Source organism: Typopeltis vanoorti, chromosome 1 (genome assembly GCF_054136105.1).
Source record: "Typopeltis vanoorti isolate ZY-2024b chromosome 1, IOZ_Tvanoo_1.0, whole genome shotgun sequence".
NCBI lineage: Eukaryota > Metazoa > Arthropoda > Arachnida > Uropygi > Thelyphonidae > Typopeltis > Typopeltis vanoorti.
In genome coordinates, this window is record NC_143549.1 from 5,587,188 (window position 1) to 5,612,849 (window position 25,662).

The following is a 25,662-nucleotide window of genomic DNA, read 5'->3' on the forward strand; positions in this document are numbered from 1 at the left end:
TGGAGTTCTTTCATGGATTATATTAATTATTTTTATATCTCATCTTGCTGATTTGTTTGCTGCCGCACTCCCAAATTGCTTATCTTTGCCGGACATTATAATCAGAATGCGTTGGACTCTAATTATGTTGTTGGTGTTAGATTACCATTCAGCTCATATTTAGAGTCGAATTTTGATTTGTTTCTTGGTCTCAGGTTGGAAGCCAAGATGAATCGTGTTATCTGTCGGAAAATAATTACTGCGTGTGTCATATGTCTGGTGAAAGTTATATCAATCAAGCGAAAAGAAAGCATCGAAGCAAATATTGGGTTTGTTTGCAAGTTGAAACCTCCAAACCCTAGGGAAGGGATGAGCAGCTGAAGGCAGTCCGAATGTCAGATTAGCGAATAAAAGATCATTTAAATGTTTTTAAAGGAGATTATTCTGGCAGAAGTTCTTTTGCGTCGGTAGTTGGATTTTCGAGGGCGCATCAGATGGGTGTTAAGCCGCAAATTGGGCTTAAAGTTAACGAAGTACGTAAGAGAGGAATATCGGAGGAGACCACCTGAAAAAGGAAGAGTAATAGCATTGCCCATCTATACTCTGCGATGTACCAAGAGCAATGCGACCCTGCAGTTTGAATACTTTGATGCTGGTGAAAACATCGATGTCATCGCTCTCCGCAGTGCAGAAACGCTTGTGCAATGAAACGAGTGTGTATTTGGAGAGTAAAGAGTAATGTTAATAATGGGCAGTGTAATAATTCCAGTCATGTTTAGAATTAATTTGTAATAGCCTTCCATAGCAGCTTAGCGGCGATTACTTCGAGTCATTTCAGCGACATCAGTCAGCAAGTGCTACAGCAAATTTGATAAAAAGACATGTAATTAAGGGGACAGGCGTTGGTAAGGAAGCAAGCGTTTGGTAATTTTAAGAATCAACGGATAAATATATTAAAAAGAAACAATGGTCAATGAAACTGTTTAATTCACCCGAAAGGAGCTGTGAATACCCCGCATGCAATCCAACAAATTCCTTTGCATTCACCCAAAGTAACTGTCTTGTGCGAGTTTAAGCTTCGTTTATCATTGCACCATTCTTCTTTGAGGCATGCTGGATTTGCGCTACAGATAGCTGGAAGAGCCCCAAAATATTTTTGATCGATATGAAATAAAAGTACAGCAAAAGCTCCTCAAGAAATATTCAAGAATCCCATTGTGTTAGAGGAAGAGAAATTCAGTAATTAATTCAAGGTTTATGAAGACGAGAAGTTTGAAGATGGGAGAAATGGAAGTTAGAAATGCGATATGGAACTAACGACGCAACACAAGAAAAGGATCTTTGCTTATCTTAAAACACCTGACAGTGGAGGTGGCGAAGAGTGTTCAGATTAGCCAAACCACTTTTTAATGAGCTGTTGAGATTAGGAGTTATCTCTTCTCATTGAGATTAGGAATTATTCTTGTAACTGGAAATTTACGAGGCTTGCACCAGTTCATCATATAAAATGAAAATGTCTTTACTCTTATAAGTGTTATTGAGCAAGTCACATAGCACAATGTGTGCTCGGTCTTTAATTAGAATAGGCTGCAGTGATGGCATTTATTTCGATCTTAGCAAAGCATTTGATGCTCTGTGTTTCTGTTATTCAAATGAACGGTAATTTGATAAGAAATTGCAGGTGAATGAGGGGAGGGGAAATGGTAAGGAGCCGAGTATCCCAAAGAATCCCAGTTTTCGATTGTATTCATTAATGGCTCAAATTTTTTAATTTTTTTATTTTTAAGAGTAAAATCTTTGCATGATGTGAAAGTAGAGCCTATGACCCCAGTTCCATTCAAAAGTTTTTAAAAACGGAGAGGGAAGGGGGGGGGGGATAATCGTAATTTAGTGCGAAGGCATGCATATGTATGCGATTGATTAACAGAGATTTCGTGTAATTCTCATTTTCAAAAAAAAATGATAAATAAATAAAAAGGTTTTGATTGCATTTAGCTGTGCCAGATCTCCAACTACCTGGGCATAATAAAAAATTAGTAAATGGAAAAAAATAAAAATTGAACGGAGTTCGTCGGTCCAGGCAGAAAGGATCTTAATAGATAGTTCGTTCACAATTTAAATAGAATGGATTAGACAGATGTTATGGGTTGATTAAGTTGAGTTAGCCGATCTCATACGGAGGTAGCAGAGTTTTTTCTTCCGGAAACTCGGGTTTTTCATCCCTCATGCAGACAAATCGGCCCTTCAGAACACGCAATTTACAGACATAGAATACTAGTTTGTGGTGGAGGTGGGCGGTAGATGGCGTTGATGGAGACGATTCGTAGTAGAGGTTCGGTGTAGTGGTTGAGACAGTTGTAGGTGTCCTCCCGCGATGAGTCTTCGGACTCCTTGGAGGAGGTGTCAGGAATAATAATAATAATTAAATACCAGTAGACGAAAAATGATTGGTTTACGCCATTCCACATTAATATGTATCGTATGTGATATCGATTTATGGTATTTAGCAGCAATGTGAACGGAATAAGGATGGCGATTTGTATTTCTAACCACCCCATTCTCATCCGTCCAAGACTCCCTTGATTACGGATTTTAGACCATTTAATGCATCCATTCCTCTGCTTCACCCCATTAAGGATAAGTATTTATGGTCTGTATGTTTCTTGGGGCTGGTTTGCCAGTTCGAGGTAGTATAAAAACCTCGAGTTTCCTAGAGGGGGAAACCCCTTAACATCTGCATGCGACTAGCCAACTCATTTTCAAAGCTCCGATAAAGATTCTTCGAGCCATCCCAGGTCTTTCGAACCAAATATCTTTGTCTATACCGACTGACCCGCGAAAACTCTTCATGTGCGATTCCCATTCAATCTCCTATCCAAGAAGTCGACTACCCTGATTTGACTCATAGCTAACTACGGGCTTTACGACATGCGGCGAGGACCCTATCTCTTCCACATATTGTCGTAAGTATTCATTACTCCGAATCCATGTGTGTTCACGGGGTCGGTTTGCCTGTTCTGGGGGACGAAAAACCGAGTTTCCCGGTGAAAATACCCTCCATCTCCATATGAGACCGGCTAACTTACACATTTTTTCTTGGGGGGGGGGATGGACTGAGTCCTTGACTCTTTATCACTTCATCGGATTGAAGAAAATGGGGGGGGGGAGTAACGGCAATAGCCGAGCCTCAGTTAAAACTTCATTGGTTACAGCATTGCCATCCGTTGCCACCCTCCCTGGGTGGATTTTTCTCCGTTCCTAACTCACATTCAGTCGGAAGAGACCAGATGAAGGTTCCTCGCGTCTTGGACGGGAATCGAACCCAGGTCTTCCCGACCTCAGGGCTTCGTCTATACTGACCGAGCTACACATGGTAAATTAAATTGGTAATCAATTCTTATAACTTATTTCTGTAATTTTTAAATGACAGTTGAACAGTCTCTGCTGTTTCTTTAATAATACTTACATTCAAAATCTCTCTCTCTTTTTTTTAAGCTGACTTACTTGAATTTAAGGAGAAGGAAAGAAGTTTTTTGCAGTGTTTATCTTTCGTGGGATTGCAATGACCAACATATGACCGATCTACGGCTTTATTTATTTTTAATGTATGCCAGTTTGTTTTACGATTGATTAGCGAGCTCCAGATGTCTTTTACTCGCACCCGACCTACTCTTCGTCAATGGATTGGAGTTACGTTTACTTCGAATACAGTGCGAATTGGTAGAATTAAGTCGATTTGCTTATCCAGGCCATGAGATGAAGTAATAATAATCCCGCCGATCGAATTAAAATAAAATTATTAGCTGCTTTAGTAGCACATCCCCCTTCTGCTAGAGAACAAACAAGTTGTCTGGATTATGAAGTTTATCGCTGTCCTTCATACATACCTACAGTGCATGCACTTTGGGCCACCATGGGAGGAGAACTCCATTCCCTTCACTGCGGGAACAGATGCCTTCTTAAGTAATGAGGTGACAGGCGCCGAACACAATACGATACAATAAAATATACCTTTATATTTTGTATTAGTGTCTGGGGCACTCTAACTCGAAATCCTTTCTGTGCTAGAGATAACTAAAGTATAATTTGCATTTTAATACGAGGAAATTGCAGTGCCTATTTACATTAACTTTGTAGCAAATGCAACAGCATTTACGTATTGCTTCTTGCTACAGCAGGTTTAAAATGTAGCGCAATGCTAATCTTTGAAGTAGCTGCTAATGCCCGCATTTATACGGGCATTGGGACGAGGTGTTTTACTACTGTTCGGCTAGGAAGGCGGTTCGTTTAAGCTGCCAACAACACGGCAGCAGCTGTCTATCGCTTAAGGTTCCCTATTTCCTCCCCATACCCCTACATTCCTGCTTATTGCTCTTTCATTGAAAGGGAAGAGATACACTTCGTAGCAGAAGGGCACTAACGTGGGCTCGATAGCTTTTCATTGCACTCGTTTGAAACTCAATGAAAGCGAAAGTGCGTAGCGTGCTCGACCCTTGGCATCTTCCGTCGGTTTGTGCGAAGGAGGGTCGTTTCCACAGGATTATCAATTCGGTCGCAGAATGTTTGACTGCTCTGTGCCTCTACTTCCGTAGTGTGGGGCGGCTTGTTGGCACCGTGCCCGCCGCATGCAGTTGTGTAGGTGTTGGCTATCGTCACGCCATCTGGTTTGTTTTGCAGAAGCTTCCACCAACGGCAGTATCGGTTGGTCGCTCGTACCTAGCGAGTCGGATAAGAGTCGGCGGGTAACACAAGTGGATTCGTTTGTTTCACGAAGTGTGTGTGTGTTTACATCCCAGGATATCATCGCGGTGCGCTTGGATCATGAGCGAGTACCACCGTCAGGTCAGAAGGACTTCGAGCAGCGACTCGAGCAAGATGAACGGGGAGGCCATGGACAAGCCCGCCCACTTAAAGGTCAGTTTTGCGCGTCTGTTTCTGGAAAGAGGGTTGTCACCATGGCACCTTCCGCTATGACGGACCGCTCCTTTTCAAGTCCGACAAAATGCGATCGTCGTGTGTGTGCTTTCGCTTATCGGAGAATCGGGTAGTGCCCTGAACGCGCCGTTATCGTATTCGTTGTGTAGAAACAATCCGGTTTCGGGAGTGATGGACTGCTCGATAGCTTAAACTCCCCCCCCCCTCCCTTAGTTAACGTCGTGGCGGAAGGTGTTGTCGGGATACTGGTCGGATAAGTTGACGAAATCGAACAACAACGCGATCGTTCTATCCTGGACAACGCTAGGGGACTTGCTGCGTTAATGTATTTCTTAATTAGACCGCGATGAATTCTTCGGACGTGCCAACTGTCCGATCCATAACTCGTTCGGCCCAAACGACGTAATGACGTATCCGCGCTGCTGGTCGTCATGGAGACTGCAGAAGTATGTTTGCGGGTCTTTTGTCGGTTTCCATAAGTTCGGGTTCAATCAGCCGTTTGGTCGTGCTCCAGCGTCATTAATTCGGGTGTTCAGAGATTGACCTCCGTTGCTAATTTCTATAAACCCACTAAAATTACTTAGCGAAGGGTTGTCACCTGCGTCTGTACGTCTAAGAAGTATGTGGTACCTCATCGCACTCCATTCTCTCTCTCTCTACGGTGTTGTTGGCTTCGGTCGATTAAGTTGGCACGCGCACAAATCCTTTTTTGCTATCGGCGGCGATGCTTTTCGACTCCGATGAGAGGGGAACTTTTGTTACACGAGTTTAAAAAAAAAAAAAAAAAAAAAAAGAATTCGGGGAGCGATTTCTACATTCGTTTTCTAACAGGCATTTGGACTCCTTAAATATTTTGATGTACTCGAAACACCCTCCTGCATCCCCCTTTCTTTAGGTCTTCTTATTCTGCTCAATTTGAAACGCATTCTTGAGAGAAAGGAGAATCAAAGCGGTCGACGATTATTTCGTGCCCCTTGAAGGGTTCTAAAATTTCCCTTTTCTTTTGAGTGTGTTCAAGAGAGCGAAAGTAGGAATGGGAAAGACCGAACTTCTGTTCACTTAGGAGAAAGGCGGATTCAACTCTTGAAAATTGAATCAAAATAATGCGCATCGAGACTCGAAATGCAAATGGCCGATTTGCCTCCGAACTGAACTAAAATGATGGAAATTCTTCTCGCGATGTTATTTTGCGGGGCGAAAATGCTTTCGCCCTTTCAGCGAGTTTAAAAAACGCATTTTCAACTCTTCGCGGGCTTTCAAAATGGGAGTGAAATGTTCGCCGGTCTGCCGCCTGATGTAGTTTTTGTCGGCGCCCTTTCGAACAGGTTCATTAGCGCTAGTGACGTCTCGATTATATGACATTAACGAGGCGTTGCGGACGCGCACGACTTTTCTGTGTGGGTCAGCATGCCACAGATCGGCAGTGCGTGGCCTTAATATTCTGCATTTCCGGGATGATCCTTCAGATGAAGGACGCAACGGAATTCGAGTGGAGCTCCCACGTGACCAGAAGAAAAATAATGAGAGCACGAAAAGTTCATTTCCCGAAGCGCTTCTTAAAATGTCACGTCGAAAGCCTCCAGTGGAGAAATCCTCATCGTTACACTTCCACTGCGTCTTCGCAGGTCTTCACTTCCTGCTGAAATGCTTTTTATGTCTATTTGCAGTTAGAGGTCCATAGTAGTGACCCTACGTCACTCCCGTACAACTCCAAATTAAAAATTGAAGAGGATTTCTGCTATAAAAGAGAATATTTCATTCCTAGTTCTGCGATACAGACCTACAGAAACCTGATGGCACTTTGACTTCTCGATTCTACATCCCCCCCCAAGAAAACTGCTACTTTCCACGAAATAATCGCATCGATTTCCGGGAGTCGGGAAAAAAAAACTGAACTGGATTTATTTTTATCAGTCGTTAACCCCTTCTTTATCATTCGAATATTTATCTCGTGGAATTCTTGAATTGTGAGGAATTCCAGATCATTCCTTTTGATTGCAATAATGTAGACTGGGAATCCTGCCTGACAAGTTAGGACCGTTTTTACAAGTGAAAGTGAGTGACCTGCATGTTGGGTTTGTCATCTGGCTCAACAGATAGATCGACCCTCGGTTGGCAGCAGCTTTATTAGCCTCGGCCTGATGTTTGATCCGACGAGCAGCGGTTAAAATCCCGTCCGACTTCAAGTCCTTGTTAGAGTAAAGCAGCACAGATGGCGTACATTTTGGAGATCGAGCGGTTTCCATTTAGTTTGTCATTCCTCACTTCATTTAAGTGAGGAATGAATGGTAGGGAAAGAATCAGCAACGGCATGCACTCCAAGGTCATGCGGATTAAGGAAGAAACAGGCATGCAGTGTGGTCTTGCAGTGCATGCAGGACCACAATGCAGACAAAGGAACGGAACGAAAAGTGTGTTTATCGAACGGGTTGCTCCTTTAAGCGTCACTTGGCATTGCAGCACGTTGCTTGTTGCCGGGGTATCTGTAGAGGAGGAGGAGAACAAGACCGCGAGTAACATTTTCTGTTGTTCAGCGTGAAATTTTATTAATTAAAAAAAATTTGGGTTTGACGTTTTGAAAAGCTTAAGATAAACTAACTCTGTTTTTCGAGTTTCTGGAAAATGTGGAAGCGGAAAACGAAGTTCGAAGTTCGCAGAGAAAAAAAAAACACAAGAGGAAACATCCACGAATGTATTGTTTCCTATGCTGCCATACCGTGAAATAACCCTCCGAAATGAGACGAAGGAAATTTGACATATCAGAACATTTTATTGGACAGCTCGTGCATTGTACTGCATGACCAACAGGTCAACGGCGAGCGGGTGTTTATATGAAATCATATCCCAGTTGCATACGTAAAAGCGCACAAGTGCGTCACACAGATTCAAAAAAAATAAAATAAAATAAAATAATAATAAAATAAAATAAAATGTTGTGAAACTGTTTCAGTGCATTTGTCATGGTGCTTTAATAAATAAAATAACAACAACAAAAAAAAACTGCCGCTTGAAAGATGGCGTACAACAAACAAGATTTCCGTAGGAAGAAAATGAGTGAGGAAAAACTCGGTTTCTTGCTGCACCGAAGCAAGTAGTCCCCTGTGGGTAGCAACAGAGGATGAGGAGCGCTCGCAGGTTCTCCGAAAAACACTTTGGGGAAGGAAGCAACTCCAGATCCTCTTATTTTAGGAAACGCTCGAAGATCGAGTTACCGACAAGCTACTAAAAAGAAAATGTCACGTTCGCGAAGTCTCGCCGTAATTCACTGTTTCCAAGCAATCCACCACGCCCTCTAGCGATTTGAGGACGAAATGAAGCCCGATAGGATCTCTGGTAAATCGTCATCCGTTCGACTTGGCTTGGTTTAGCTTACTAGGCATCCGCACCAAAGGAGATGCTGCCAGAAGGGATGATTTGGTGACGGGAAAAAAAAAAAAAAAAATCTCGACGCTGGCTCAGCGGCTGGAAACTAACAAAACACACTTTTTAAAGTAGCGACCTTGAAGGTCAGCCGTCATTTTTCTTGGTGCAAACACAATCCCGTGATCCACAGCGGAACCTTAAACCCACCTCATCTTTCTGTCAGAGCATTAGCTTTGTGGCTTCTTTCTAAAGATTAATCCGGTGAAAGCAGCAACATACAGTTCTTCGTCCCCAACATATCCTTTTTCTTATTGACTAATATAGCACATTAAACACCCGAAACATTCAGACTGCTTCAGAAGTGAACGAAGCTGGTTCGATGTTTTTTTTTTTTTTTTTTTTTTTTTTTTTTTTTTTTTTTTCACGTGAAAAATTGTTCTTGGGATAAACATTGTTCTCACTCGTCAGGTACATCCTCGTAACTGCTCTCGTGCATTTCCGGGCAGTCTCGGGCGACTGCCCGGATATCTGTATACACAGTTCTGTGAAATGCAAACTGATCTTTCAAAGTTTTAACTGACAGGCGTTAACAAGGCTCGTGACGTTCTCAATTAGCGCAGAGAACTCAAAAGACTACTCGAAAAATGTTTGCGGGAAAATATCAGTGAAATCTTCATTTTCCGCAGCCAGATAAGTCCCGAAACTTCCGCTAAGGTGTCCGACAAGCGGTTTCAAATTGTGTTCAGCAGGTGCAGCGCTTCTGCCCTTGATTGCGTGACGTCGTGCGTGTGTATCGTGTTTCGTGCAGGTTATTGATCCTCCTTGCTGCTACACTGTCAAGGTTTCCTTCCGTAACCAGCAGCGATTCATTTCAACCTCCCCTCTCTTTCATTCGCCCTCAGTCTCTTCGGTTTCGTCGAGCGGATGAAGGTCAGGGAGACGTTTTGGCAGTTTTCCGAGGGAGCGATTCTGCGAACACAAAGGCTTCTCTCTCTCTCTCGAGTGAGGAGCTCACAGAACAGCCGAGAGTTCGACGAACCTACCAAACCACGTGACGCATCACCGTACAAATTCTTCGCGTGCAGTTCTTCGTTTCCTCTAAGTCACTCTGCAATCGCAAGTACACACGCAGCTGGAGGGAAAAAAAAAAAAACTGATGCAGCGGATATCGAAGTGTTACTGTTTCGCCTCCACACCATCTTCGCCAGATTCTTTTATTTATGTATTTTGTGAAATCAGCACTCTTTTCTATCGCTTGGGACAACCGTAGGATGAACCTGTTATCATTAGCGCACGTCATTATATTGGGTCGAGCCCTCCTACGATTTTTATTCCTCCAAGCGCCGATCGATGGCTTCCTTGTCGAAATCTTCGTTTAATTTAACGCCTCCATCCTGTTTATGTACACATAATTAGCTCGCAGCGCATACCATGATCACTTTACCCAACGATCCAGTATCTCGACTTCGGAACTGCGTATGTAATGATGCTGTGTAATTTTCGTGTACATATTAGAGATTGACATGGGCTCTATTTCACAGAGGCTTCCTGCAATATCTCTGTTGTGAAGCAGAGAAGCTGCATTTACAGGCACCATTATTATTACTTTCGAGGAAACCATATTACGGCATATTAAGTCCAGAGAGCGATGATGCTTTTTCTCCTATTTAAAGCAACGTCATAAATTGAACTGGTGATTGTCAGGGCACCTCTGTGTCTCAGAGCTCACGTCTTCAGGTTTGGTTGCTTGTTGTAATTCTCTTTTTTTGCCCTTCGTCCAGTTTCCACCGGCTTTGTTGGAGTTCCCGACTTTCAAGGACCGCAGTCGGCGACGAATGAGCTTGCCGATTGGTCGGTATCTGGACAGTCGTCGTTCCAGCGCAGCATCCACATGCTCCAGCTGTAAGTTGACTTAGTTGTAGAATGATGTGTGCGTGCTTTTCACTGTTTGTTTGTGTAGCTTCAGACACCGTCGACTCAGCTAGATGACATAAGATTAAAATGGAAACGTACGTGATGGTGATAATGTTACTGCTTTCTCACGTATTCTCACCGACAGTCAGTCGGTGAGAATACGTGCTAGATTGTCTCCCTCTGATTTTAAGTCCACAGAGTGACCTAAAGTCAAAAGTTTATTATTATTTTTTATTATTTTTTTAATTCTGTAAATCTGCCTTCCCTTCAATCGTGTTATGTGCGTGATGTTCAAAAAATCATGCAGAAGGCTCGTGTGAATAAAAAAAAAAAAAAAAAAAAAGAACACAGATAGTTCAGTTGGTAAGTATACTTACAAAACATGAAAGTATTCTTGTGTATCCACGACAACTCTCTCCTTAGTCTGGTATACCAGTACAAGACATCAAGAGGGGGGACACTGCTCATTCTGATATAGATTTGGAAGGACTCTCCAGCAATAATTATTCCAGAGACTCTCTCTGTGTGCACTATTCCTTCCAAGTATCACGTGTCATTGGAAAAGTTTAATATGATATTTATTGACATCGATATTTTTTTCTTGGAGAAAAGTTATATGATGACCAGTGTTAAGTTCCAAAACAAAAGTGTGCTTCCTCTCGTTACATGCATTCTCTTGCTGTCGAATGTAGTGTATATGTAAAGCCCTTCAGAAGCAGAATCTTCTTGGCTCTTAGTTCTCTCCTCAGGAGAATTAGTGATTTTGTTAAACCAGAACTTTCCTAGGCCTGTAATTCGACCTATTCAGGAAGCCATAGCTGGGCTTGCCCTCGGTTGTCAAATTGTGACGCTAAACTTTTGTATGAGTGACGCGTAAGCACATGGTTCTTTCCTTTCATTGACAGCTTGCACGCCGTTAATCCCAGACCGGACAGCACGGTTGTCCGGTCTGGGATTAACGGAAATTGTGCACTTTTGTTACGTTCGGCTGTATGTATGCAAGCACACGCCTGAGAGCCATCATGCATCTCCACCCTTTTGTATGAAATGCAGAGCTGAATATTTTTGCGCTAATTAACATCTAAGCAGTGATGTGTGTGCCTTTTATTTTAGGACAAAAATACTTCACTACATAACTGCTGCTTTACATAATTTTTGCTTGTATTTTTATCCACAATCACGAGTTTTTCATCCTGCAAAATCTATATACTGGAAAGACAGGCAACATGGAATTAACTGCCTTGACCTAATCAGTAGCAACTTACACCATCTCATATCAGTAGAATGGACACTGAAAGATTCAGAAAGATGACACTGCCACCATGTTCTCTAGTAGTTGATACTGGAAATGGCTGCTTAGTTTTTGTAAAACATGCACATTTAAATGGGTGCTCTGCTAATCACATCAGACTTTAGTGTGGCCTCAAGCATTGTTGATATAATCACCTTAGGTTCATGGTATCTTATTATAGCATTGTCTGCATTTTGATTCATTCAAGATTTGCTCTCCAGTAAATCAGAAATGGATTCATATGAAAAAATGCTTTTAGTATTGCTATTTTTCCTTTCCTTTAGTATTACACAGTGATCAGCATTCATTTTAGACAAATTGTGGACTCTACAACCGTGTTTTAAATAACTTTTAATTTCCTGACGTTTCAACCTTGATATTAAGGTCATCATCTGGAGTATATACACATATACAAAGACAAGCTACATTACATTTCACACAGTAAGCTACAAATACAATGATTTGATCAACGATTATTCTACTGGCATGACCTCTAGTGGAAAAAAAAATAAGGAAATAAAATAACTACATTGAAGCTATATTCTATTTAAGATAACAACAAAGAAACATTCTTTCATATAGATACAGTAAAAACTGACATGAGTGAAATCTGACATTTTATGTTTTTGCAAGTGGAAGTTTTATCTCTTAATGTATTCTCTTTATCCCAATTTTTTTTTTTTTAATGGCTGTTTCTTTAAATGTATGATTTTAATTATTTATATGGATGCTCTTACATTTTCTGTAGTTCACACATGGGGGGGGGGAATTAGATTTATGATCCTGGATTATTTATGGTCCTATTTAACATGCAGAGACAAACAAGTTGTTGTTCCTCTGTATCGAGCCTTGATAAGACCCCATCTGGACTACTGTGCCCAGTTATGGGCACCAGGGTTTCTTCGTGATGGGGAGGAAGTGGAGAGGATCCAGAGACGAGTGACCAAGATGATAGCAGGTCAGTGGAATGAACCTTATGAGAATAGGTTGAAGATTTGTGGGTTGCAGAAATTGGTCGATAGGCGAAGGAGAGGTGATATGATTGAGACATTCAAATTACTGAAGGGTTTCTATAAGATTGATCCAGAAGATATTTTTGAAAATATGACTGGTGGTGGGAGGACTAGGGGCCATGAATGGAAGCTGGGCAAGCGCGTGGTCGACAAGGGTGTTAGAGCTAGGTTTTTTACTTGGAGAGTGGTGAATGAGTGGAATAAGCTTCCAGAGTCTGTTGTGGGTGCTACGACCGTGAATGAGTTCAAGGCAAGGTATGATAGATACTGTGTCAATGTCGAATAGTTGTTCTTGACATGATGTTAGGGCCTCTCTCTTGATGAGTCTGTCGACTCCTTGGAGTTGCCCGGAACAACAATAATAATAATTTATACTTGACTCTTAGGTGAAAGTTTAAGTGGGTCGAATATGTGCCTTCCATATTTCTGGGATTTTTAGGCCATCATTATTGTTAAGATTAGGGTGGTTGTTAATAATCTCACAGGTGGTTGTTAATAATCTCCTTAAATTTAATCTAAAATGAGTATTGCTATTTCTTTCAGTCAGTCCTGATGAAAACACCAAGTCTTCATTTTTATATTTATCTTTTATAAAAATGATCATCATTATAATGTTTTTACTGTTGCTTAACTAATAAGTACTTTTGTTAATGTTGAGGAAATACTATGTTGAAAATTTTAATTTACAATGCAGGTTGTAATCTTTGCAAATATGTTTAGTTGCCTAATGCAAATATGAGTCCACATGCAGTTAAGTGCTTCTCCAGACAACTTCAACCCTATGTTTAGACATATAAGCATGCCTCTAAGATTCTTTTTAGTGTGGAAAAGTTTTCACCTGTGTCTTGCTGAAATGAACTGAAGGCATCATTACCAAAGCTTGCAATGAAGTCAAGAGAGAGAGAGAGAGAGAGAGAGAGAGAGAGAGAGCCCTGCTTCACTCTCCACTGATCTTTAGGTATCCACTTTATAGGTATGTGTTGGTATACTAACATCACTTTTGGTCCTGTAATCATCCATTCAGCATTGGTGCCCCATTCCTACTTTATAAATTTGGTAATAAAAGGCAGACTGTTCAAATTGGTATTTAAAAATAACTTTGTGTCTGCAAGGTGAATATGGCACACATTAAAAAAAAAAAAAGTAAATAAAACCCAAAAATGTGGTTGAGATTATCCTTACAATTATAAATAACAGAACCCTTCAGGTTAAAGCCACACTACTAAGTCATTAGCTTAAGTACATCATAGACATTTGTGTACCTTAAATTCTTCAAGCAAAGGAAAATATTGGTGTGCCTAAAGGTGTTGACTTCTTTTTCTGCTGTGTTTGCATAAATAAATCCATTAAGATTTCATAGTAGTTTAGCAACACACAATCAATCCAAAATAGCAATTTCATTTTACTTTAATTAAGGAATTTGTTAGCAGTTGATATTGACTTTAAAGAGCATAGCAGAAGTTAAATAATTAGGTATTCGTGTGCTTAATTATTTAACTATTCCCAAGTGATAACTGGTATCATTCATGACACTTGTATAGGAGTTAATTTTTACTTTTAGCATGCTATTCATAATTTAGATCATGGATCAAAATGTTAAATCTCACTGTGAGTTCTGATTTAGAGGATTTGGAGACCACTTTAAACATATGTATTGGTAATGCAAATAGCATTAGATGATTACAATGTGCTACCTAAGGTTTATAGTTCTGCCAAAGAGGACTGCCAGCAATGAAGGGGTCATGATTGAATTTAATGAAAAACCTGATTGACCACCCATGAAATATCTGAAATGGTAGGTAGGAATTTCTTATGGCCCAAAAAATGGACACTTTGGGTATTTAAATTATGCTAAATAATCAAACTATGACAAATGTACTATGTCTGCAAACTTGTCTGCATACGTGTGTGTTCTGCTCAGTTGCACTATTTTGCATGAAGAAAATTCCTTCCACATTTTGTGTAGGATTGGCTTACTCATTTAGTTGAAAAATCCTTATAAAGAGAGCTCTTATGAGTGGTATATGCTCCTATAAGAGTAACTTCTGAAAATTCAACAATCATTCCAAGAAAAAGTATTTGGCACTGTGTTGTGAACTCCATTTGTTTTCCAAGCACAATTTTCTGCTTATTTTTTTGTTATTTAGTGCTTCTCTCCTTCTTCATACTACTGAGGTTATTTGGCAGCACAGTAGTGAAGAGACAGAAACTGCTGATGGTATGCCACAGAAAGTTGCTTTCATTGGTTTTAAAAATCCAGATGACAAAAATGAACAATGGATGAGAAGGAGCCTGTTTTGAAAGAAATTAATTTTTGGTTTCCCAACTTCATTCTTGATATTTTTTGATCAGATGAAGTATATCTATGATGAAATAAGTATCCAACAGGATTTAGATCAGATGTATCACCAATGAAGTTGTTCTGGATATATTCAGAAAACAGTCAAGGAAAGGATCTGTTATTTAGTCAGGAAGATGTAGAGTAATCCAAAGATATTTTGCAGATATTTCTAAATAAAAGAAACAATAATCTGCTTTATTCTGGCAGGAGAGTGACCAATTACTAGTTTCTCTCACCCACTTACAACTTGTTACTGTTTCCAGTGCTCCACTGCCAATTGCTTGACACTTTTAATCTTAGCACTTATCAATCCTAGAGCTTCAGCAGTTTGCATAGAATTCAGAGCATATCGATTACTTATTTTAAGGAAACTTGTTTTGTTTGAAATATCAATCTCTGACTGACCTTTTCATCTTGAACATTTTTCAAATGCACGATGTTCATGCATATGATTCTTATCATGTGCATTTTATTTTGCATCAGAGATTGTGGAGAGCTTCATCTGTTATTTTTATTTATTTGTTTAAGAAATGATTTCATTAATGATTTATTAATGTTGTATATCTGTATATCAAATCTCATTTGATTTGATATACAGAGAATGAATTAAATTGAACTGAACTCTTGTGTTAATACAAACTAAGTATTTAAAAATCAAAAATGCTTCAATTCTCTATCACTGTTGATATGATTTTCTTATTTATTAAAGTGCAAAATGTATCACTTCATTACTGCACTGTCAAACAACTTGATTTTCTTCCGCTTTAAAATTTCACTTTTTGTATCCAGAAAACATAATTAGAGCTGAGGGCATTATGCTATTAAGGATTTTTTTGTTTGTTTGTGTATACACAGACATGACTAGATCAAGCTGCTCATCCTAGGTTTTCTTTACTGCTGTCTAAATAGGAACTAATGTGCACTTGAAATTTTGGAACAGCAGGAATATTTATTTTGGTATGAGGGGAATGAGGATGTGTAACTTGGCTGTGCATTTCTAGGAGCTTAAGGTTATGTTAAACATTAATGTAATATTAAGATGATAAAATATCATAAGCACAAAAATATTCACCATCTGATTTCTAAGTATATTTGGCAACTCATTTTTTTAACCATGTCTCTCTCACTAAATATTCATTGCTGATTAATTTACTTCTTACTTTACCTAACCATATGCAAACTTTTTCATTTCTTTCTAGAGACTGGATACTGTTAAATCCAGTATCCATTCTCTGTGAATGACTCTGGTGTTGCATGCATTGCCTATAATGTCAGGTAACAAAGCCCAGGTAATGTGTTTGGGAGGCTTGACTCATTGTAGAGCTTCCTTCGTTAATATTTATATTCAGTTTCAGTCTAACAGTTGTAGAGCTTCAGAAAACTAAAAGAAACTCTTGAACCTGAAAATTTCAGGTTCTGAAACCCTAAAGATGATGAGGCAAACATAAAAAAAAAAGTTCCACACAGAAAAAAAATTTTTTTTTTCTTTCCATGTTTATTACATTGCCTGAACGAAGAGTGTTTCACTTTGATTATTGAAAAGAAAGTGTTACTTCACTGAATGATTAAAATTTGACCTTAAATGACCTAATATTTACATGATATAAGTGTACATTCTTAGATTTAGACACTATTAACCAATTATTCTGATATTAACCTATTCTTAGAACTACTAACCCTTTTACAGTCCATCTTGAGACTCACTGTACTAACTTCTGCTTTCTCTTTTGCTCCATGTATTCTTTGAATACTCTTCCCTGGAGAACGCAACCTTCAGCTATTCAAACAAATTGTGAACAGATTCCTCATTTAATAAATTTAGTTTAATCCTTTATCCAAGTGTAAGCAAACAAAGTTTACACCTGAAGTATCTTCAGGACTGAGACAACTCGTGGTAAAGGTGGACCAAGCTCTCATCACTCCTTGTCTCAGTATCTCCCATAATGCAAAGCACATCTCCTTGCAGACATGCATAATACTATGCATTAAAGGACGGCCACCACCCAGACCGGTTTCGACCTTTATTGAGGTCTCGTCAGTGGGAGCCAGACCTAGAAATGATGATACTAAGGCAGTAGCAATGGAGAAGTCACCTTATTATTAAATTACTCTGGATTTAGAGAAAGGTGTGTTAGAAGTTTTTCCACTTGGTTAGACTATAATAAATTTAGTTTAATTCTTTATCTACATGTAAGCACACAAAGTTTGTGCCTGAAGTATCTTCAGGACTGAGGCAACTCATGGTAAAGGTTGACCAAGCTCTCATCACTCCTTGTCTCAATAATAAGGTGGTACACCTTTTGGCAACTCGTATAGGTAAACATGACCTCCATTGCTTCTGCCTTGGTATCACCACTTCTGGATCCGGCTCCCACTGATGAGACCTCAATAAAGGTCGAAACTGGTCTGGGTAGTGGCCTTTCCCTTAATGCATAGCATTATACATGTCGAGATGTGCTTTGCATTATGGGAGATACTAAGACAAGTGATGAAAGCTTAGTCCACCTTTATCACGAGTTGTATTAGTCCTGAAGATACTTCAGGCGAAAACTTTGTTTGCTTACACTTGGATAAAGGATTAAACTAAATTTATTATAGTCTAACCAAGTGGGAAAAAACTTCCAACATCTTTCTCTAAATACAGAGTAATTTAATAATAAGGTGGTAGTATACCTTTTGGCAACTCATATAGGTAAATATGACCTCTCCATTGTTTCTGCCTTAGTATCACCACTTCCGGGTATGGCTCTCACTGACGAGACCTCAATAAAGGGCGAAACCAGTCTGGATAGTAGCCCTTCCCTTAATGCATAGCATTACACATGTCTGCAAGGAGATGTGCTTTGCATTACATTATGATACAAGGAGTGATGAGATCTTGATCCACCTTTACCACGAGTTGCCTCTGTCCTGAAGATACTTCAGGTGCAAACTTTGTTTGCTGACACTTGGATAAAGGATTAAACTAAATTTATTATAGTCTAACCAAGTGGGAACAAAACTTCCAAGATTCCTCATTTCTTCTTTTTCTGTTGCCCACACACAGCACTAATGTGATATAGGTATTTTATGTGTGGATCAGATTCAGATTATATATATATATATATATATATATATAAAGATGAATTTGAAGTAGTATGAAAAAAACTTTTTTACAGAGGTTAGGTTATACAGTTTTTTACAATTGACAGTTGCACCAAGATCTAGGTTATTAATATGCTCTTCTAATCTATTTGGATGAACATTGTTTTAGTTGTTTAATTAGCATTTTGATTTTACTGCCTTTTTTGACTGGATTTGTTGAGTTTATCAGGTGTTTTTATTCATATCACTTTTGTGTTTTCATCCTTTTCTGATGAATAATTTATAGTCTCTTACCCAAACATACTTAACTTCACTGCTTGTTCTATTTTGTTTTGCTGGATAAATAAGTTGCATATTATTATTATTATTACACCCTCCATGGAGTCAGCAGACTCATTGTCAGAGGTTCATTCAACTGGCAACATATTTATCATATAGAATCTTAAAATCCTTAACACTCCTTGAATTAGCAACACATTCTGGCAATGCCTTCCATTCACTGACAATTCTCCATGTAAAAAATCTGTTCCTCACATCTCTACTCATCATACTTTTATACAACTTCCAGGAATGACCTCTGGTTCTTCCCCTCTCACCATTTACTTGTTCACCTTGCACTTATTGATATTAAAACTACAACTCAACTATTTTATCCAAGTAAAAAGTCTATTCAAATCTTCCTGAAGGGAATTAACATCAGCATTGCTATTTATAATTCTTTCCTAACTTTGCATCATCATCAAATAACTGAAGATCCCCAGCCAGTCCACATGATATATTGTTTACAAACAAGTTAAACAGCAAGGATGCAAGAACAGAACTTTGGGGAACCCACTGGTGACCTTCCTTTTTTTAAGACTGCTTCATCATATTCAACTTGCTGATATTATTCATACTCCTCTGCATCTTGTATGCCAACTTATCATGTGGTGAGCTATCAAATGCTTTTGCAAAGTCTAAGAATATCACTGTATATGATTCTCCCTTATCTAACACACTAGTTTCCATATCACAAAATGTAAGTAAATTGCGAAAACAAGACCTACTCTTTACAAATCCATACCGATCATAATCCATCTATCTAATCCTTTATTCCATTCCTAATCAATCTCTCCAACACCTTGACTACAACAGTATACAGACTGGCCCATAGTTGGAGATTTCTGTCTTAGAACCATGCTTGTGAAGTGGTACTATTTTGCCTTCTTTCCACTCCTTAGGAACCGTATCCACTGCAAGACTTTCATTAAATAACCAGGTCAAGGGCATAGCCAGCTGTGGTGCACATTCCTTAAGAATATGTGGTGATTCCAACACATCATTTACACCAGTATGATATACGCTGATAAAGTGCTCATTCAGTAATTCCACTATATCCCTTGCAACCATATTTTGCTGCCATTGACTATCCACCAGTGTTAATCTGCTATAATTATTCTTCCTCTTGCTCGCCATGTAGTGGTAAAATCCCCTTGAGTTAGCCTTGGCCTGACCAGCCAATCTCCTCTCATACTGCACCCTTTCTTTCTTTACCATGCTCGTCATCTTTCTAGCCTGTACTTTATACTCTTCATGGATCCGATCACCATTAACTGTCTTGTACCTCCTCCATAGCATTTTCTTTTCCAGCACAGCTTGCTTAATTTCACTGTTCATCCATTTCACTCCTACTCTATTTACTTGCTTAACCCTTGGTATGCAATCATACATTGCCTTTGTTAGATACCGGTTTGGAGTTTCCATGCATTGTCAACATCTTTGCACTCAGCTCATCTACCTAACGTACTGATGCTAATTAAACTTGGTCAAATAGTCATTTATATAGATGGGCACCAGCTTTAAGTGTTCATGAAACTCTTGGGCTGTGATCTTGTTTAATTTTTTTGCCTCCACTATCCATTTACTTTTAAACATTTTTGTTTACTAATTGGATGATAATGGCTTGATGTACATTTTCCTGCTGGTGGGTATTAGGTGGGCATGCACAATGTTTTCCTTTTGAACTTCAAGTCAGCTCACCAATTTTTAGTTATTGTGTATATATTTTCATTGCAAGCATCTGGTAAAACATTTATTTCAATATTATTCAATTTATTTATTTATTATCAATTTATTTTCATTTATTAGTTCTGCATTTTTACTAGACAACTCCCTTGATTATTTTTTTATTGCATTCAGTTATTCTTAGATCTTGAATGCATGCAAAGCTGTACTACAGCAGTGACTTCAAATAATTGATTTCAGTTTTAAATAATTTTTCCAGTTCCTTCTTATTGCATAGTTACCTTCTTTAATTTCTACTTCAATAGCATTCAGATCTTCTAATATCTGATCCTGTTTTCCTAAGAAAACAGGATCAGATATTAGATCTTAATATTGAGATATTAGAAGATCTTTCTTAGTATTTGTTTTCTTAGGAAAACCCTCAAGTCTGAATCTGCTTCCCTGTCATCTTTATTTAAAAGTGTAATTAAAGCATATTTAGTCTAGCTGTATCTTTATTGTCATTTCTGGGATATTAACAAGTTTTATTACTTATGGCATTTCAATTTTAATTTCTTGTCCTTGGGCATTTTTCTAAAATTAGATTCTGTGATACCTATACATCCAGGATATTATTATTATTATATGACACCTCCAAGGGATCCAATGACTTATTGTCAGAGGGCATGCTAGTGCACACATACAACAACTATCAATGCCATCTACCACCCATCATCACCACCAAAAAAAATTTTTTTTCCCCCTGTAAATTATGTGTGTTTTGATCATCAGTTTGCCTGTATATAGGAAGAAAAACCTGAGTTCCTGGGAGAAAAAAGTCTGCTATCTCTGTATTGAGATTGGCTGACTCACTTTCAAATGAAATGAAAAAATTTTCAAAGGCACTTTGAAAAAAAGTAGCATGAAAGACATGAAGTGGAACATATTAGCAATTTCAAGTCAGAATATTCATTCCTTAAATTAAAAAACAATTAGAGTTAAGTAAAGAATTAGACAAGAAAAATATAAAAAGGCTAACAAAAAAAAAGAAAAGTAAAGGAATATATAAATTAAATATCACATTTTTCAGTGGAGTACAGAAACACCAGTTGGAGCAGGTGTAGTATTCATAGTGTGTAATTTTCACATTATGAAATGAGATAAGTGGAAATATCTCATTTCATAATGAGATATTTCCACTATAACAAGAAGGATTCCACGAGAGAAGATTCGTGTACTGATTTGTACACGAATCTTCGTGTATTGATTCGTGTATTCCTTACATTTGTTTGAAAGTAAATAAATAGAAAAGCAATAGTATATAACAAATCTATATTTGCTCTTTATAATATATTATAGAGACAAGTACTGTGTTAAACTATTCACTTCAATTTTAATATAAAAATAAATAATCACCTGGTGTTTTGACCTTCATGTCAAGATGGTCATCTGGAGTATTCTTCACAAAACTACACCTAAAAATGGAAATAATATAGATTATGGTAAAACTGCAGCTATTCCTTAATGCCACTCCTACAAGAATCTCCTTCCCCCCCCCTCCCTGATGAAAACCCAGTGCGCTATATAATAAAACTTACTTATTTGGGTGAAACTGTATGTACACTTCCATTCTATAAAAAGAACACAAATGGCACATCAAATTTCACAAATTCAATAAATCTGACCTCTTGGTTACATTATTATTATTATTATTATTATCCCAAGATCTCATGGAGTCAAAGACTCATCTGGGAGGTCCTTTTATCTCTCTCTCACACACACACACACACACACACACACACAATACACCAAATTCACTGCAAATAAATCTATTCCTTACATCATACAAAAATTGGTATGAACACAAATTTAAGGAAGTGTGTGAAATTTTGATCAATCGTTTTAATCTAAATAATAAATTAAATATGCCCAAAATTATGTTATTATTATTATTTGTAACTTCCATGGAGTCAATAGACTCATTTTGGGAGGCACACTCATCCAGCAACACATCTGTCATAATTCTTTATTCAAATAAAGAAATAAAATAAAGGAAACAAAGTTTGCACGTGAAGAAACCACGACTAGACTACTTGTATATAGAGGCTAATGACTTCACATCAATTGCCTTAGTATTGCCATTTATGAAGATATTTCACATGCAAACTTTGTTTCTTTGTTTACACTTCGATAAAGAATTAAACCAAGAATATAATTTCTTGTTTTCTTTAATTTATAGTATAAACAAGCAAAAAAAAGCTTCAACATCTATCTCTTAACTAGATTAATTTAATAATAAGTAATACACCTTTTACTACTTATATATGGGAAATATATGAATTCTGAATTACTTCAGCCTTGGTATCCAACAATGATCAGACCTATGCTAATATACAGATTACCAAGCTGGGGACACAGCTGAACTCGAATGCCAAAAAAATACAAATCGTTCAAAATAAGACTCTTCATTTTCCAAGTCAGGACTACATGGAGACTCTCACCAATGGAGTAAGTGTGTGTCATTTTAGTTGCAATCAGATCCTTTGATGCTTCAATTAAATCCAGAACTCTTGATCCTTGTGTGTTCCCTCCATCACATGCTGCTTCTAAGACAGTTGTCCCTCAAGAAATCCAAAAATCCACTTTCCTTACTTCATGCTGTTTCCTCTGCCTAGCTTATATTGCTATAGTTGAAGGGGGACAACTATACTGAAGTACCCCCCCCCCCATACTGATTGTTTGCTTTGTACTTGTGAAACTAATTTGCCTAAACATTTTCTGCTCATCACCATTTATATTCACTGGTCTGTAACAACATTCCACTAAATTCTTGTCTTATAAACAATTGTCTCACTCCATATACTCTCAAAGCCATTGGTGTTATTTCCATTGAGATTCTCCACCCCGAGAATGCACAGTTCTCTTTTATCATGAGTAATTATTATTATTATTCAGGCCTCCATGGAGTCAAAAGACTCATCGAGGGAGGTCCCTCCTAGGAAACACAAAGTCTGTCATACCACTCCTTAAACGCACTGACTGTTCTTGCTCCCACCACTCCATTAGGTAATGCATTCTATGGTTCAACCACCTTCCATGAAAAGAAACCACAGTTTCCTTTTGTAACTTCCAGGGATGGCTCTTTGTCATGACTCCTTCCCACTGTTCAACCAAGCGAAAGAACTCCCCAGTGTCAACCCTGTAATCACTTCTCAACAGTTTAAAAGTCTCCATCATATCACCTCTCCTTCTTCTATCCACCAAACTCTGTAGTCCACACTCCCTCAGCTGATCCTCATAACTAACATTGTACAGTCCTGAAATCATCTTTGTTATCCGACTCTGTACCCTTTCCACAGTTAATTTATCCCCTTCAAATCCTGGGGACCAGATCTGAGAACAATAGTCTAAGTGTGGTCTGATCAGAGTCTTATACAACGGAATGGTATCCCATTTATCTCTGCAGGTCGCTTGTTTATACTATAAATTAAAGAAGACAAATCATATTCTTGGTTTAATTCTTCATCGAAGTGTAAACAAAGAAACAACGTTTGCACGTGAAATATCTTCATAAATGACAATACTAAGGCAATTGATGTGAAGTCATTAGCTTCTATATACAAGTAGCCCAGTTGTGAAGGTACTTCATGTGCAAACTTTGTTTCCTTACATTTGAATAAAGAAAACTAAAGAACTATGACAGACGTGTTGGATTATGACAGATGTGTTGCTGGATGAGTGTGCCTCCCAAAATGAGTCTATTGACTCCATGGAAGTTACAAATAATAATAATAACATAATTTTTGGCATATTTAATTTATTGTTTGGATTAAAACGATTGATCAAAATTTCACACACTTCCTTAAATTTGTGTTCATACAATTTTTGTATGATGTAAGCAATAGATTTATTTGCAGTGAATTTGGTGTATTGTGTGTGATAAAAGGACCTCCCAGATCAGTCCTTGACTCCATGAGATCTTGGGATAATAATAATAATAATGTAACCAAGAAGTCAGATTTATTGAAATTGTGAAATTTGATGTGTTATTTGAGTTCTTTTTATAGAATGGAGGTGTACATACAGTTTCACCCAAATAAGTAAGTTGTATTATCTAGCTCACTGGATTTTCATCAGGATGGGGGGGAAGGAGATTTTTGTAGGAGTAGTATTAAGGAATAGCTGCAGTTTTAACATAATCTATATTATTTCCATTGCAGAGTCTTATACAATGGAACGATAACCCTTTTATCTCTGCAGTTTAGTGTCCTTCTCATTATTGCAGCAATCCTCTGTATTACCTTCGCTACCTTTGCAATTTGTCCCCTAAATTTCAGGTTTCTATCAATCATCAACCCCTAAATCTCTTGTCTCCCTTGCTTCCTCCAATAGAGTATGCAGTGTCCCATCGATGTGTCCCAAACCTCAACACCCTACGTTCTGCTGTATTAAACTGACATCCCCATTCATTTCCATATCTATCTAGCTTATTCAAATCCTCTTGCAGGGCTACTACATCTGCACTATTACTAATAACCCTTCCCAGCTTCGCATCATCCGCAAACAACTGAATATCCCCTTGCAATCCACGGACAATGTCATTGATATAAAGGTTAAACAATATAGGTCCCAGTACTGAGCCCTGTGGAATCCCGCTTGTTACCTTCTGCCTCTTTGATATTACTCGACCATACACAACTCTCTGATACCTATCAGACAGCCAATCCTGAATCCAATTGACCAATCTAACATCCAAACCCATATGCTGCAACTTGAATATCAGCTTATCATGTGGCACCCTGTCAAATGCCTTTGCTAAGTCTAGGAAAATGGCAGTATATGCATTTCCCTCATCTAATCCTCTTGTAACTTTATTATAAAAGGCTAGCATATTGCTAAAACAAGAGTGCCCCTTCAGAAATCACCGTTGACTCTCACAGATAACATTACCCTCATTTGCCCAATGTTGTATATGTTCCCTCACTAATTTCTCCAAGATTTTGCTAACTATTGATGACACACAAACTGGCCTATAATTAGACACTTCCAGTCTGCTACCACCCTTACACAATGTCATTCTTCCACAGTCATTTCTCCTCCTACTGGCCACATAGCTAAAAAATTCCCTAGGATTTTCCTTGGATCATCTAAGGGCCAATCTTTTCTCATGTTCCAGTTTCGCCTTCCTTACCATACTAGTCACTCTCCTGGCCTGTATCTTATATTCTTTATGCATCTTCTCTTCACCTGTCTCCTTATCTCTCTTTCATAGCCTCTTTTTCGCATGCAGTTCCTGTTTAATATTGTTTGTCATCCACTTTGCTCCAAATTGTGTCCTCTTCTTCACTTGTGGAATACAGCTTTTCATTGCTGCTAACAAATATTCCTTCACAATTTCCCAAGTACTAATGATAAATCCCAGCCTTCCAATTCCTCCCTCCACGAAACTTCTCCAAGTTGATGTCTAAGACTATTATAATCACCTGCTTTATAATTCCACATACGTTCCCATCTCTTTGATACTTCTGCATGTCTATTCATTTTCCAAGTCAAACCGATATGGTCACTCTCTCCAACTGGTGGGAGAGATGTCATCTCAGTTATTCAACTCTTCTGATGCTATTACCAAATCCAAAACTCTTGGACCTCTTGTTCCCTCTCTTACCTGTTGCCTAAGACATTTGTCCCTCAAGAATTCCAGAAATTCCATTCCCTTATTGCTACATGCATCTTCCTCTCCCCAATTTATACTACTGTAC

General features: G+C 38.4%; 1 protein-coding gene across 5 annotated transcripts in view; it reads left to right on the forward strand.

Moving 5' to 3' along the window:
- Positions 1-25,662, forward strand: part of LOC150109760 (adenosylhomocysteinase-like 1) — a 440,710-nt gene that overhangs the window by 151,578 nt on the left and 263,470 nt on the right. Inside the window, exons 1-2 of one of the 5 annotated variants that reach the window (XM_090408376.1) lie at positions 4,809-4,893; positions 10,059-10,179. The exons of the other annotated variants lie outside the window; for them this stretch is intronic. Of the exons in view, the coding sequence (XP_090264502.1) occupies positions 4,855-4,893; positions 10,059-10,179 (160 nt within the window). The 5' untranslated portion in view covers positions 4,809-4,854. Of the gene's footprint in view, positions 1-4,808; positions 4,894-10,058; positions 10,180-25,662 lie in introns of those variants that run through there. 5 annotated transcript variants of the gene reach the window in all.